At 45.1% G+C, this 14,702-nt stretch overlaps 1 protein-coding gene across 1 annotated transcript; it reads right to left on the minus strand.

Moving 5' to 3' along the window:
- Nucleotides 1-603: 603 nt before the first annotated feature.
- ADRB1 (adrenoceptor beta 1) lies at nucleotides 604-3,640 on the minus strand. The gene is given in 3 exon segments (XM_034777419.1): nucleotides 604-1,189; nucleotides 1,191-1,225; nucleotides 2,256-3,640. Coding segments are annotated over 3 exon segments (1,434 nt in total). The 5' UTR covers nucleotides 3,531-3,640; the 3' UTR covers nucleotides 604-1,065.
- Nucleotides 3,641-14,702: the final 11,062 nt, after the last annotated feature.

A 14,702-nucleotide genomic window follows, 5' to 3' on the forward strand; every position in this document is an offset into this window, starting at 1 on the left:
GACAAGGGCAATAGTCCCATTGATTCCAGTGTGTGCAGGGTCAAACTCATAGTGAATTTTGCTTGAAAGTCTTTTTACAGTGCAGTAGAACAAAAATCCACAATTGTTTCAGATCATTACAGCCTGCAAATTAGATCTCCAGTTAGATACCCTGAACTCAGTGGAGACCTCCATAGACTTCAGTGGGAGTAGGTTCTGGCCCATATAGAACAGGGACTTGACCCTGATCTCCCTGAAGTCAATGGCAAAAGTCCTTGAGAGTTCAGGCCCCATCCATGTGAAGTGAAATTATTCTAAGAGTATCATTGACTTCATGATGGCGTACAATGCATAAGCTTTCTAACAGACAGACAATTTTCAGCTTTCAAACCAAATCGAATGAAATAGTTTTGTACTTTTGAATAGTAGGTATCCTGACTCCCAGTCCAGTACACTTAACAATAAAGATTAGTTCAGCTAATTTGGCATCATTAAAGCAAACTAATGTTTTCAAAATTAAGCTGGAAACACTAATGTTTTGGCCATTAGTTTAAGGGAAGTAGGCAGCTCTCACTGTAACAGGAACACAACCTTATTTGGTCTAGGAAGGGTTTTTTTGTTTTCTTTCTTTCTTTCTTACAATATTGTGTCAGGAAAAGCCGTTAGACAGGACTGTATCGTTAACCCGATCCATATTTCCAAGCAAAACAAACTCTGTTCTTTCATTCTAGCTGGGTATCGTTTCTGAACCTATAGAGAAACACTGAACATAACCTGCTTGTGATGCAACGACATTTATTGCACATTGACCGATTACTTACACAGTAGTAAATTGCACCAGAGTATAAATATGCTATAAAACACACACACAGAAGAGGAAAATGGAAATGAGACACAAGTGCTAAAATAACAGCAGATTCACGTGGGCACCTGGACATAAAAAATAAAAATAAAAAGACCCTTAAGATACTTTAATTTATAATATCGATACATTTACAGTACCTTGATAAAATAATATTTAAAAAGTAACTCTCAGTAAAATTGTAACATAGCAGACAAGAACAGAAATAGATCTGGGGTTTGATGTTATTTAAACCCCGTTTTATTTGTAATTCGACTTTTTGTGCAAGTAACATCTTCAATTCTCTTTACAATTCTTGACACTGTGCAAAAAATGGCTACGTTGTCATTTTTTTAAAATGTGCAGTAATTTTTTTGATACAAGGAATTCATTTTTACTGTTCATCTGTAATTACAATGAACAAACTGCAGAAGGCTCAAAGACTGGGGTGGTTTTTTTTTTTTTTAGAAAATACTAATAGTGATACATAAATAAGCTGTTTAATATAAACAAGTCTCTTTTATTTCCCCTGTACAATATGCACAGTTTGAGGTAGAAGTTTCTCAGCCTGATTGCTATTGTCTGGCAAGGGAAGATAAGCACAAAAAGTCACCAGTTTGCTGGTGCTGAAGAAAAAAGCAGAAGAGGTTTGTTCAAAATACAAGTATATCAATGTTCAACATTATTTATTTTTTATTCTCGTCTACTTTAGATAACGGGGGAGCCCAGCTATCAAGAGTTTAAAATAAAACTCACCAGAACACAAATACACTTTCAAAAGTGACTTTTAGCCTGATTTGCAATAATGCTAAACACCTGCAGCTCCCACGGACTTCAATGAGATTTTTCGGCAGTCAGCACTTATTAAAACCAGGCTCTTTTCCTCTGTGTGGGGCTACTGCTGCAGCTCCCAGAAGTAAGGACAGGGATAGCCGATAGTCCTAAACTTTGAAGCAAGGTTAATAACAACTTGACCCTGCCTACACTGATGGCAACGGCAAAATCCCAATACTTCAGTGTTTCAGGATCAGGCCCCTCTGCAACTGTAGCTCTCGGAAAAACTTAACCTATTTTCTTATTTCCTTTTCAAATTATTTTCCCTCACCGCCAACATCGAACTCCCCACAGAAAGATAATAATAATCCAAATGAGACAGTTGGTTAATTTCCTTTGTTCAGTGGTCAGTGGCCTCCCGTTTGCTTTAGCTTCAGATGAGGTACGCTGCATACAAGTTCACCTGCTTTTAATTTTAAGTAAACACAGATTCTCTCCACAGCGAGAGATCAGTTTGGTCTGGTGTTTATTAACCCGACTCCTGGTGGTTTTTACTCCCCTTTTTGCTCCTGTTCATTTCCCTTCCTGTCTTTCTTTATGCTCAGTGTCCAGTGCACACACTCCTCTGCCCCCAAACCCAACACACCCCCTATCCTTATACCTTGGATTCCGAATAGGAAATTTTGCTATTCCTCTCCTCCAGGCTGGAGTCACTGCCTCCCTGTGTGCCCCCATTGCAATCAGACCATGTCCCTCCTAGGCTGCGCTCGGGGGTGCCCAAAGTATTGATGAAGCTCCCTGGGTACCGGGAGAACTCCTCAGCGCTGGCGTGCAGCCTCCGGTCAGCTTTCCTGGGGCAGCAGAGCAGCCTCTTGAAGGCCTTGCGGAAGTCGGGGCTGCGGCAATAGATGATGGGGTTGAAAGCCGAGTTGGCATAGCCCAGCCAGTTGAAAAAGACGAAGAGCTGGTCTGGCACCAGGTCCCTGCTGAAGACCTTGACCACGTTGACCAGGAAGAAAGGGAGCCAGCAGAGGGTGAAGACACCCATGATGATGCCTAAGGTCTTGAGGGCTTTTTGCTCCTTCAAGGCCAGGATCCTGGAGGTCCTTCTCCTGCTGGTTCTGCCATTGCCCAGGATGGGCTGATGGGATTGGGCTGGGGCAGGAGGCTGGGGATGGCTGCAGTAAAACCTGCCCTCGCACCTGTCTATCTTCCTCATCTGCTCCTTGGCCTCCCGGTAGACTCGGATGTACACGAAGATCATGATGATCAGGGGGATGTAGAAGGAGATAATGGAGGAGGCGATGGCATAGGCCCTGTTGGTGACAAAGTCGCAGCAGTTGGGGTTCTGGTAGCACTCCAGAGCCTGGGGATCTCCATCCCGCCACCAATGCATCATAATGGGCAGGAAGGAGACCAGGGCAGAGATGGCCCAGACCGTGCAGATGATGCCCTTGGCCCGGCCCTTGGTCATGAGGCTCTGGTAGCGGAAAGGCGAGGTGATGGCCAGGTAGCGGTCGATGGCAATAACGCACAGGGTCTCGATGCTGGCCGTCACGCACAGCACGTCCAGCGAGGTCCAGCACTCGCACAGGAAAGAGCCCCAGACCCAGTGGCCCCGTACCACCAGCGTGGCCCCGAAGGGCACCACCAGCGAGCCCATCACCAGGTCGGCGCAGGCCAGCGAGGTGATGAAGAGGTTGGTGAGGGTCTGCAGCCGCTGCGTGCGCCCGATGGCCGCGATCACCAGCGCGTTGCCCACCACGATCAGCAGCACCATCAGGGCCATCAGCATGCCCACCGCCCACTGGTGGGAGGGCAGCTCCCTGCTGCCCGGCGGGTAGGGCAGGGTGGAGGCGCTGCTGGGGGGGACGGGCGGCGGGGAGCTGGATCGGTTGGGGGGGTTGCAATCTGGGGCGAGACAGCCATCGCCCATGGCTGGGGCGGCTCAGGGCAGCCGGCTGCGGCGCCAGGCTGGAGGCATGAAGGCGAGGCGGGGCGCCCTCCCTGCAGCGGCAGCCGGAGCGATCTCCCGGCCGCTGCCGCCGCTCCGGGGCTGCACCATGCTTCTGAGCGCCCCGCCGCGCGCTCCGGCGCCCCGCCCCGTCCCCTGCGCGTCACGGGCCGCGCGGCCAATGGCGCGGGGCAGCGGCCACACCCACCCGGCCTCCCCCGGCTCCGCGCGGCTCCGTCCCCCGGGCTCGGCTCGGAGCGGCGGGCTGGGTCAGTGTCTGCCCCGGGCTCGCTTCAACCCTCGCTCCCGTCCCATCGCCCCCGTGCATCGGCCTGCCCCAGCCGGAGGCGGGCTTGTGGGGTGCTAGAGGCACCGACTGCGAGCGAGAAGTGGGGCCAGTGCTAGCAACTTGTTGCAAAGATTTCCCCCCCCTAGCAGCTCTTCCTCCCTCGTGTCCTGTGTTGCTCTGGTTAGCCCAGGGCGGTGCGTACATCAAGGGGTAGGCATAGGAGACCCTCTGTAGCTAGTGCCCACTAGGGTGACCAGACAGCCAGTGTGAAAACTCGGGACAGGGGGTGAGGGGTAATGGGAGCCCATATAAGAAAAAGACCCCAAAATCGGGACTGTCCCTATAAAATTGACAGGTTTCAGAGTAGCAGCCCCGTTAGTCTGTATCCGCAAAAAGAACAGGAGTACTGGTGGCACCTTAGAGACTAACAAATTTGTTAGTCTCTAAGGTGCCACCAGTACTCCTGTTCTTCCTAGAAAATTGGGACATCTGGTCATCCTACGCGGCACCCACAATCCCAGCGAGCTAATTGTGATGCAATAATGTGTTAATAAGAGAAGGAAAGCGCCAGGCAAGCTTGCAAAGTAACTGACACGTTAATAAAGGATCATAGGTAATTGCCGGGCTTCCATTCCCGCACTTTAGAATTGAACCACTGAAAGTAGCATAATTCGATAGCACAATTCAGGAGCACCTTTGTTTGGTTATATTTATCCACCATTGCTTTACATGAAGCCAGGCTAGAAGAAAAGTGCTGTCTGTGTTTAGCTATCATACACAGCTGGCTAGATCCTCATGATGGGGGGGCTGGGGCACGTGACTTGCGAGGAGAGGCTGAGGGAACTGGGGTTATTTAGTCTGCAGAAGAGAAGCGTGAGGGGGGATTTGATATCAGCCTTCAACTCCCTGAAGGGGGGTTCTAAAGAGGATGGCGCTCGGCTGTTCTCAGTGGTGGCAGATGACAGAATAAGGAGTACTGGTCTCAGTTGCAGTGGGGGAAGTTTAGATCGTATATTAGGAAACACTATTTCACTAGGAGGGTGGTGAAGCACCGGAATGGGTTACCTAGGGAGGTGGTGGAATCTCCTTCCTTAGAGGTTTTTAAGGGCCAACTTGACAAAGCCCTGGCTGGGATGATTTAGTAGGGGTTGCTCCTGCTGTGAGCAGGGGGTTGAACTAGATGACCCCCTGAGGTCTCTTCCAACCCTAATCTTCTATGATTCTAGGAATAAACGTATTCAAACAAAATATTCACTTTGGATGTTGGACCTGGTCCAAATTCCGTTGAAGTCAATGAGAGGCTTTCTATTGTCTTCTTTGGGCTTTGGAGCAGGTCCTTTATCACTTACCACCCAAGCTCTGAGCTGAGTGGTCTCTAATTCCCCAGGAATGGCTGATAACATCATCAACACCTATAGCTGCAGCAGGAATGCAATTCCCGCCACTGTTTTTGCTTTTAAGTGATGGCACCAACCCTTGTGGAGGAAACACAGACCTCAGAATCTGTGTCTCAAGGCTCCTGACATGGGCTGGCTGCACTTTGCACATTTTAGTATTAAATAGCTGTTCAATGCTCTGGAACTGTAGCTCACTGTGAGTGTCAAGTATTTTTATCATTAAATAATAATAAAATCCTTTGCTAAGAACAGAGATCCTTTTGTCTCCCCCAAATATTGTATTTTGATTTTAGTTTTAAGTGACAAATACGGTAGCAGCAAAGTACAGAATAACGAATAGGGAGCAATCCGGCCAGCCATGGCAGATGTATCAAAGACCTTTCAAACCTGTGCAGTCTACGCTGCTCTGCAACGTAGTGTGACTAAGAGATGGCACGAGCAGACTCAGCACCACTGTTTCATAGCAGCCCTCAGCACAGCAACAGGGAGGGCAGGATGGCATGGGGTGGAGGGTCTGAATACAAAGGTTTGCTCACCTGGTTGCTATAGCCCACAGTTACTGTGTGAGTGTCCTGCTGCCTGGTGTGTGACAGGAGATGGTTCTGTCCTTTCCAAGCCCTGCATAGCTCTCCATCACAAGTCTTGTTTATTCTGGCTTTGTGAAGGGCTCCCAGATTCAATCACTGTATCATTCCTAAGCCTGGGAGTTGGAAGGCTTGGGTTCGATTTCTAGAGCCCTGCATGGATACAACATTTGTATCCCCATCCGATCCGCAAACATGGTCTGTGGAGATCCACATCCGTGGATATAAAGCGGATATCTGCAGATTTGCAGGGCTCTATTTCGGGCTTTGCTCTTGTACTTTGGGCAAGTCTCTCTGTGGGGGCTAACATGGGGCTAATACCACTGAGATGCACAGATGAAATAAAACACAACTGCACACTATTCTTCTTCTTCTTCATTAATAATCACTAAAACACTTTACATGTGTGGTATGTGTGTTATCCCAGTGAGAGACTATCTGGATAACAGATTATATGCAAACTCCAGTCTTATCCACAGCAACATCCCCTGAAACTGCTACCACTATCACAAATAAGGGCTCATTGGGCCTGATTCTCATTTATATGTACACCCCTCTACACTGCTTTGATGTTGGAAAATAGCCTGAAAAGGGGGGTAAATATTATTGACTTCCCCTTGACGTCTCCTGGGCACTGCCAGCACAGTGGAAATGAGAATCAGGCCTATTTGTTTTTTTTAATCACCAGTGTGTATTACATTATTGCCTGGGACTTTTACACTTTACTCCACCCAGCACAAGAGCAATCGGAGTCTTTATTTCCCCCCATTTCTATTTATTCAGCTCAGGCTGTGTCATTGTTCTTTGAGCTCAGCCATTAAAAATCCCCTCCAGGCTCAGAGGTGGTTGCAACCTGAGGGTGAATTATTTCTGTATTTATTTACACACTATTTAACCCTGACTAAACGGCCAGGCCAGCTCAGACCTGCTCACTACTCCCCAGCGCTCCGGTGAACTTTGGCTCTGGGCCTTGAAGGGTGGAGGGAGCGCCTTACCCCAAACGTAGAGCAAATAGCGTCAGAAAGGATCGTGGCTAACCGCCCGGGACAAGGTTCTGCTCCTCTGTGTCAGGAGACGACGACTGTCAATAGCTGCCAATCCATTCCCTCCCTGTCTCTTCCCCTCTCCTCCACCCGGCACCCCCATAATTACAGGAATAGATGGTGCCTGCCTGTCCTCCTCCCGAGTCCCTCTAGCAGGAAGAGCCCATTACAGTGGGAGATAAGGATGAAGTTCTGCTGTAAACATGACCTGCAAAGGGTTTTATTGTTAACTGGTGAGTTAACCCTAGCAAGTTATGTGCTGACTGCCACAAATAGCGAGGGGCGGAGCAGGATTCAGCATATCAGTCAGTCTAAAGCTATCTGTTTAGGTTCCCTGAAACCAGGCTGACTGGATCCCCTTTCAAAGCTATCCTACAATCTAGAAGCATTTCTAAGGAGGTCATTGTCGTATTGTCTGCGCACCTCACAAACACGGATGAATTTAGCCTCACACATGGATTGTCCCGGTTTTACAGGTGGGGAAAGCATGAGGCAGAGGGGTTAAAGCCAAATATTTCAAAAGTTTCCAGTGATTTTGGCCCAGTCTGCGACACCTGGGATGTGATTTCCATCTGCAGCTCCCATTTACTTCATGGGCGTTGTGGGTGCTCAGCCCGTTAGAAAAGCAGGCCCTAGATATCTCAAACACCCACCAATTGAGATATCCCAAAGTAGTGGACAGGATAGAAAATTTGAGCCTTAATGAGCTGGCCAAGATCACACAGGTAGGGATACAGCCTAGCACTCCTGTGCTTTAGGTACACAAGACACTCATCCACCCATCTGTCATTCATACCCATTGTCCTGATTGTACCTTTATATCATTAATAAATGACCTTACCTGACTAGTCAAATACTAATTATTACTATAATCCTTTGCTGTTCTATATGTCTTAGATGCTTTGCAAAGGTAGGTAAGTTCAAGGCCCAGAGAGATTAAGTGACTTGCCAAAGGCCACACAAGAAGTCAGAAGGTCCGTAGTCCCTTGGGTTTCCTGGTATCGTTGTTGTGCCAGCAGACATAATTCTGGAATGTCACACAAGAGCTGGAGCCAGCATAGCTTTGGGGTTGTCTCAAAAGGAAAACCCAAAGGTACATTTAGAATTTATGTGCTGGCCACCCCTCTGCCCCTTGCTTTTTAGAGCATTTGGCTGATAACTGGAGGGTTAACTCGTTTTCAGAACGATACCTTTGCAGGTCACCTTTAACTCTAAATTTCCTGGCTTTTGTGAGTTTCAGACGAGATGCTTAGCATGATTTTAATATAGTTCTTTGTGTGCAAATTATTTAAGGATGTCAGGTCAAGAGGAGTGAGTTCAAAACTCTTGGATGGATTGTTTCTGCCTGCACTTCAGGTCACAGTTTTTAATGAATAACTAATCTATTTTTTTCCTGGAAGTATTTTATTTTAAATAATTAGGGTGGGTCAGTTCTAGCAACATACCCATTGCACAGTGGATAACAAATGGACCCCGACGGAATATAAAAAAGTATATCAATTGAGGGCCTCTGTTCACACAAACTGTATGAGTGAAGGTTGAATGTCCCAGGAACTGCAGGATAAAATTTCTGTCCAGACAAACTAAACATATATCTGTCATTCGCTCTTCTTTCTTGCTACATAAACCCCTTCTAAATGTATCGTAATTCTGATGAACCATTTCACACAGGTTGCCTAAACATTTCCAGCAAAATCAGAAATATCCCAAAAGGCCTTTGATACAAAGTAATCAGACTTCACCCTATCAAGACTGTGCCAATGAAAAACTGCCACTTGCTTGACTGTATCAATATCCAGTCACATTAGACATTTGTTACTAGAGAAATACAGACATGGTGGAAGGTTGCCACAAGATCCACATCTATTGTTTTTTAAAATAAACAGCTCTGCTTTTCTTGACGATTATTTTCCATAAATGCCTCAGCTTCATTTTGGCATTTCTCTAGCAGCAGGAGACGGTTATCCTGTGACAACATGCAATTCCATTGACATTATCTCTTGATTATACATGACAACGTGCCAGATACTGCATATGGTTGTTCTGTGTCAAACAATGCAATGAAAATATAAAACAAATGTGTTAAATAACAGAAGGGCTGGTTGCACAATAGTACACATTCAGGAGAGGACACCATAAAAACAGAGATAAACTGCCATGTATTGTATGTGATTTCAATAGAGTTATCACTTTGAGTTTGAGTGGATGGGCCCAGTCCTGTGAGATACTGAGCACTTATCAACTCCTATTGACTTCAGAGCTGAGAGTGCTTAGTACTGTGGGATTAGGTCCTAAAAAAGCAAAATTAACTTGCAGATGTCCGCACGCACACCTGTCCCCACACACACAGTAAAAAACAACAACAACCGTGCTTCAATATTCTCTAACAATGCAGCTGTTTCCTTACTAAAAGCAGTTTTTCATGATACCCATTAGCAGGCATATAGCTGGTTGAAAATGTTTTGACATTTTTTTTTCCTCCAGAAAATGCCATTTCATCAAAATCAAAATGTTTTGCAGAACCTTATCAGTTTTTACAAAATTCTCCGGTCAGCTCAGAGTCAGTTTTGCTTTCGCTCAATCTCTTTTGTTGAAGCTGTTCCACTATGTATAAATAATTAGTCTTTGGGCCAGAAAGAGAGAGAGAGGGAGACTGACTATAGCTTGATGGTTAGCAGTTGGGGGCTCTTCTACTTGAGAATTTATTTGGTTACATAATTACTAATTTGTTAATGGTTCCCACATTTATATTTTAACACTTTCCAGGGCCTCTAGGCTCTTTCAAAGTTCTCTGGATGAGACAGGTGCCCACTATTGATCTAAGCCTGGTGCTTGATTTATAAGCTGCAACACCTATTTGCTCAGACCTTACCTTTCCACCTATCACATTAAGAAAAACAGATCGTAAAATGCAAACAGGAAACTGATGAAACGAAGTGACTGGTTTTAGTTAAGCAGCTGATTTGGGGGTTGTGTTGTTTTTAATGTCTTCAAATAAAGCTCCCCTAATGGTGGGTTTTGTGTCTGCCCTTTGCTCTTTACTGTCAGTGATATGCCAAGTGTAACCCTGCTCAAACCCTGCCAGAATTATGTCATGGTAAGGAAAGAGAAATGGAGGACTCTGGACCCTGGACTTCAGAAAAGCAGACTTTGACTCTCTCAGGGAACTGATGGGCAGGATCCCCTGGGGGACTAGCATGAGGGGGAAAGGAGTCCAGGAGAGCGGGCTGTATTTTAAAGAATCCTTATTGAGGTTGCAGGAAGAAACCATCCCGCTGTGCTAAAGTTGTGCCAAACTCTTTACAACTTTAGCTTTCTTCTAGCCTTCTGGACCTTTGTCAGGTTCCAAGGCTTATTCAAAATCAATAAAAACAGTCCCGCAAGTTTCTGAGCCAGCTCTTTTGAAACTGTTGGAGGAAAGTTATCTGGATTTGCCAATTTAAAAATGTCTAGTTTTAGTAGCTGGTGTTTAACATGCTCCCAAGATAGTAGTGGAATGTGTAGTGTGACCTGAAAAGGGATGAAGCAGTAGGATCCATCAGTGTTAGACATGTGGCTTGTAGAGCCCCATAAGATTGCAGTTATTTAATCCAAAAAGCCAATAATTACTCTGAAAAATCCCAGCATGGAAATGTATGTAGCAATTTTGAGCTAATGTCAATTTCCTTCCTAATCTGAGGATTCAAACCAATTCTCTTTGATAAATGTCTAATAACGTTTTAATTTGATGCTCCAGTGCTGGAAATGATTGAGAAATTTAAACCTCAGTCATGTCACTTTAGATAGTGTCTATCAATGTCATTGATTGAAAATGTATAGGGTTAAATTTCCAGGGAAATGCTCCGGAGTTGCATATGTCAATATAAGGACAGCATGAACGCAGCCCTGTCTCTTGAAGAAATCAGCACTGCGATCAGTGCCATGAGGAAGTGCAGGGCTCCTGGATCTGATAGCATTCCTGCAGAAATAGTCAAGTGTGGAGGTGAGATCCTGCTGAGGTGACTACATGGGCTATTTCTCAACATATGGAGTACTACCTGTGACGGGTTTGATCACAGAAACCCCCTTGGGACTGTCACCTGATGTGCTGAGACTACCTCTGAGACCTTTTTCCCTGCCAGTTTGGGACTTCAGAACCCTGCCTTGTTAAGCCAGATATGCTAACCTGCTGCAACACAGACCCAGGGTCTGAACCATGTCCCCAAAGCTGCAGACTTAACTGAAAAGAGCTCAGCAGATCACCTATCTCCAGCACCCAGACACCCAACTCCCAATGGGATCCAAACCCCAAATAAATCCGTTTTACTCTGTATAAAGCATATACAGGGTAAACTCATAAATTGTCCGCCCTCTATAACACTGATAGAGAGATATGCATAGCTGTCTGCTCCCCCAAGTATTAATCACTTACTCTGGGTTAATTAATAAACAAAAGTGAATTTATTACGTATAAAAAGTAGGATTTAAGTGGTTTCAAGTAATAACAGACCGAACAAAGTAAGTTAGCAAGCAAAATAAAACAAAACACGCAAGTCTAAGCCTAATACATAAAGAACCTGTTTACAAGTAAAATCTCATCCTCAGAGATGTTCCAATAAGCTTCTTTCATGGACTAGACTCCTTCCTAGTCTGGGCCCAATCCTTTCCCCTGGTACAGCCCTTGTTAATTCCAGCTCAGGTGGTAACTTGGGGATTTCTCATGACTGGCAGCAGCCTTTGTTCTGTTCCACCCCCTTTTATAGTTTTGGCACAAGGTGGGAATCCTTTGTCTCTCCCTGGGTTCCCACCCCTCCTTCTAAATGGAAAACACCAGGTTTAAGATGGATTCCAGTTCAGGTGACATGATCACATGTCACTGTAAGACTTCATTATCCACTCGCTGGCACACAGGTATACAGGAAGGCTTACAAGAAAACAGAGCCATTTACAACCAATTGTCCTAGTTAATGGGAGCCATCAAGATTCCAAGCCACCATTAATGGCCCACACTTTGCATAATTACAATAGGACCTCAGAGTAATACTTCATATTTCTAGCTTCAGATACAAGAACGATACATTCATACAAATAGGATGAACACACTCAGTAGATTATAAGCTTTGTAATGATACCTTACAAAAGACCTTTTGCATAAAGCATATTCCAGTAACCTCATATTCACATTTCTAAACATATATTTATAAAGCATATGGAGTGCAACGTCACACTACCATCACTGTCACCATATACAAGAAGAAAGGTAAAATATCTGACTGGTAACTATCACTGTATCTTGTTAACCTCCATCATCAGAAAGGTTCTCACTAGAGTACTCTTTGATCATCTGCTATGCAACATTGTTAATCACATGCTGCCAGAGTCACAATGTGGTTTTAGGCCAACACGGGGAACAGCGGACATGATATTTGTAGCCTGTCAGATGCAGGAAAAATGCAGAGAACAGCAACAAGACCTCTACACTGACTTTATTGATTTGGCCAAAACGTTTGATGCCATCAGTAGACCTGGGCTTTGGCAATTCCGACGTAAATCTGGTTGTCAAGAAAAATTCACCAACAGGATGGTGATTTCATGATGGAATGCTTGGACGAGTCTGCGTAGATGGTATTCTGTCGGACCCATTTCTATCACTAATCATGTTAAGCAGGGCTGCATAATTGGTCCACCCTTCTTCAATCTCTTTTGTGCAGTGATGCTTGGTGAGACTACACAAGACCCAAATGCCAGCATCAGGATATGTTTCTGATCCTCTGGGAAATTATTTATTCTCAACAGGCTGTTATCTTCCACCAAAGTCTTTAAGGCAATTGTTCATGAGCTGCTGTATGCTGATGACTCTGCTCTACAGGCACTACCGTAGAAGAGACAATTTATTATGGACAGATTCGCAGAATCTGCAGAAAGGTATGGACTGACAATCAATCTGAACAAGACAGGTATCAGCCTGCCCCAGGGAAACCTTACATGAAACCAGAAGTTCCCGTCAGCAACCCACAGCTGAATGCTATTACAGACTTCTGCTATCTTGATAGAATATTGTCAAATGTTACTATAGCCAAGGAGCTGACAAGTCGTATCGATAAAGCCGGTTCATCATTTGGCAGACTACCAGGCAGAGTCTGGCAGCAACACAGCATCACGCTTCAAACCAAGTCTATAAAGCAGTTGTGCTGTGAAACGTGTTGCATGGGTGTGAGACCTGGACCTGCTCCAGGCATCACATTAAGTTGCTAGATAAGTTCCATTTATGACACCTGCGTGCCATCACATGGCAGGATAAAGTGACCACTGATGAGGTTCTGGAATGTAGTCACTCCACGGGGTTTGGAGCCAGGCTTGTCACATCACAGTTAGGCTGGGCGGGTGGTCATATGCTGAGGATGGATGACACACGAATACCAAAGCAGTTGCTGTATGGCGAACTGAAAGTGGGCAACCAACTGCATATGAGTTGGCCAGAAGAAACACTTCAAGGATGCTCTGAAGCATAACTTGAAACAGTGCAACACTGATGCTGACAGCTGGGAGTCGTCAGCAACAGATCACACTGGCAATCAGTAGTCAACGATGCAGTTTCCTAGTTCGAGATTAACTGCTTTACGGATCCGGAGGCATAGAGGCTGATTCATAACCACAGCAGACTCTCAGGCACAGACTGTAATCTCTTTCGCTGCATCGAGCTACTGGGCATTTCATGTAGAAAGGACTGCCACTTGCACATCAGCCTTTATAGCCCCAACCGTACTCACCAGGCATAATACTGTCACCAGCGTCATCTTTGGTCAGGAAGGACAAAGAAAACGTGGAACTATGAGTTATTGTGAATCTCTCTGTTCAAATGCTTTGCTCACGATTTCCTGCAAGTCTATTTACTGAGGGTTATATTTGATAGTGACCATATGTAGAAAAAAAATTGTGTGTGTGTGTGGGGCGGGGGCGCGGGGGACTTTGTTTTATTTCTTATCTTTGGATTACGGTGGCACAAAATTAAGATGTCCACCACAAACCTCAGAACCAACTGTGACAAGATGCATAAATCAAAATGAAACAAACGGAAAGAGACAGGGTTTTCATGGTTTTGCATTATTTCACATGAACTAAAACGCAGCTATAAAAGAAGCCCTTTATCTCTGTCTGGTCTGCTAACATAATTATTCATGCAAATTTAGGATGAAATTCACCCCTCTGCAGAGGGCCAGCACTAGGTCTATGCACCCTTGAAAGTTAAGTGAAAAATCTCTGCTCACCTGATAGTGGTTGAAGCCAATGATTCTAGTCATGTAAGTAAGGACGCAGGATCAGGCCCATAGATTGCAAAACTATTATTTAGAAGTGTGAGTAGAGCCATAAACACATGTCTTATCTCACCAGGCTTCCAGCAACGGCTCAAACTCCAGCTGTCCATGCAAGAGCCTCGTGTTAAAAAAGGAGCAAATTTCTGAGATTCATCTCAACCAACAAGACTCAAAGTAATAAAGTGAAATCCTAGCAGGTTGTGCTGTGAAGGGACTAAAAATAACTGTAATAACATCACTGGCAAATCAGCTTATCAAAATTTCATTTGTTTGCCTGGCTCTGAAGCGGCCACTGCAATAGAGAGAGCATTCCTATAATCCAAGAGCAAGAGTTTATTGATATTCTGAATGAAAACCTCAGAGCCAAAAGTTTAATTTAGTGCACCTGCTCTGACTAGACTTCCCTTTGCCAGAGAAAAATGCTCTGTATTAGCGGTCACCTCCTTGTGGCAATGGCGTGCTCTCTTCTGCCTATAGTCTGCCATCTGCATGTGTTTTGCTTTGGTGAGTGTCTTAATCTGTTATAAAAACCATATTGCACAATAA

The sequence above is a fragment of the Trachemys scripta genome, chromosome 7 (assembly GCF_013100865.1).
Source record: "Trachemys scripta elegans isolate TJP31775 chromosome 7, CAS_Tse_1.0, whole genome shotgun sequence".
NCBI lineage: Eukaryota > Metazoa > Chordata > Testudines > Emydidae > Trachemys > Trachemys scripta.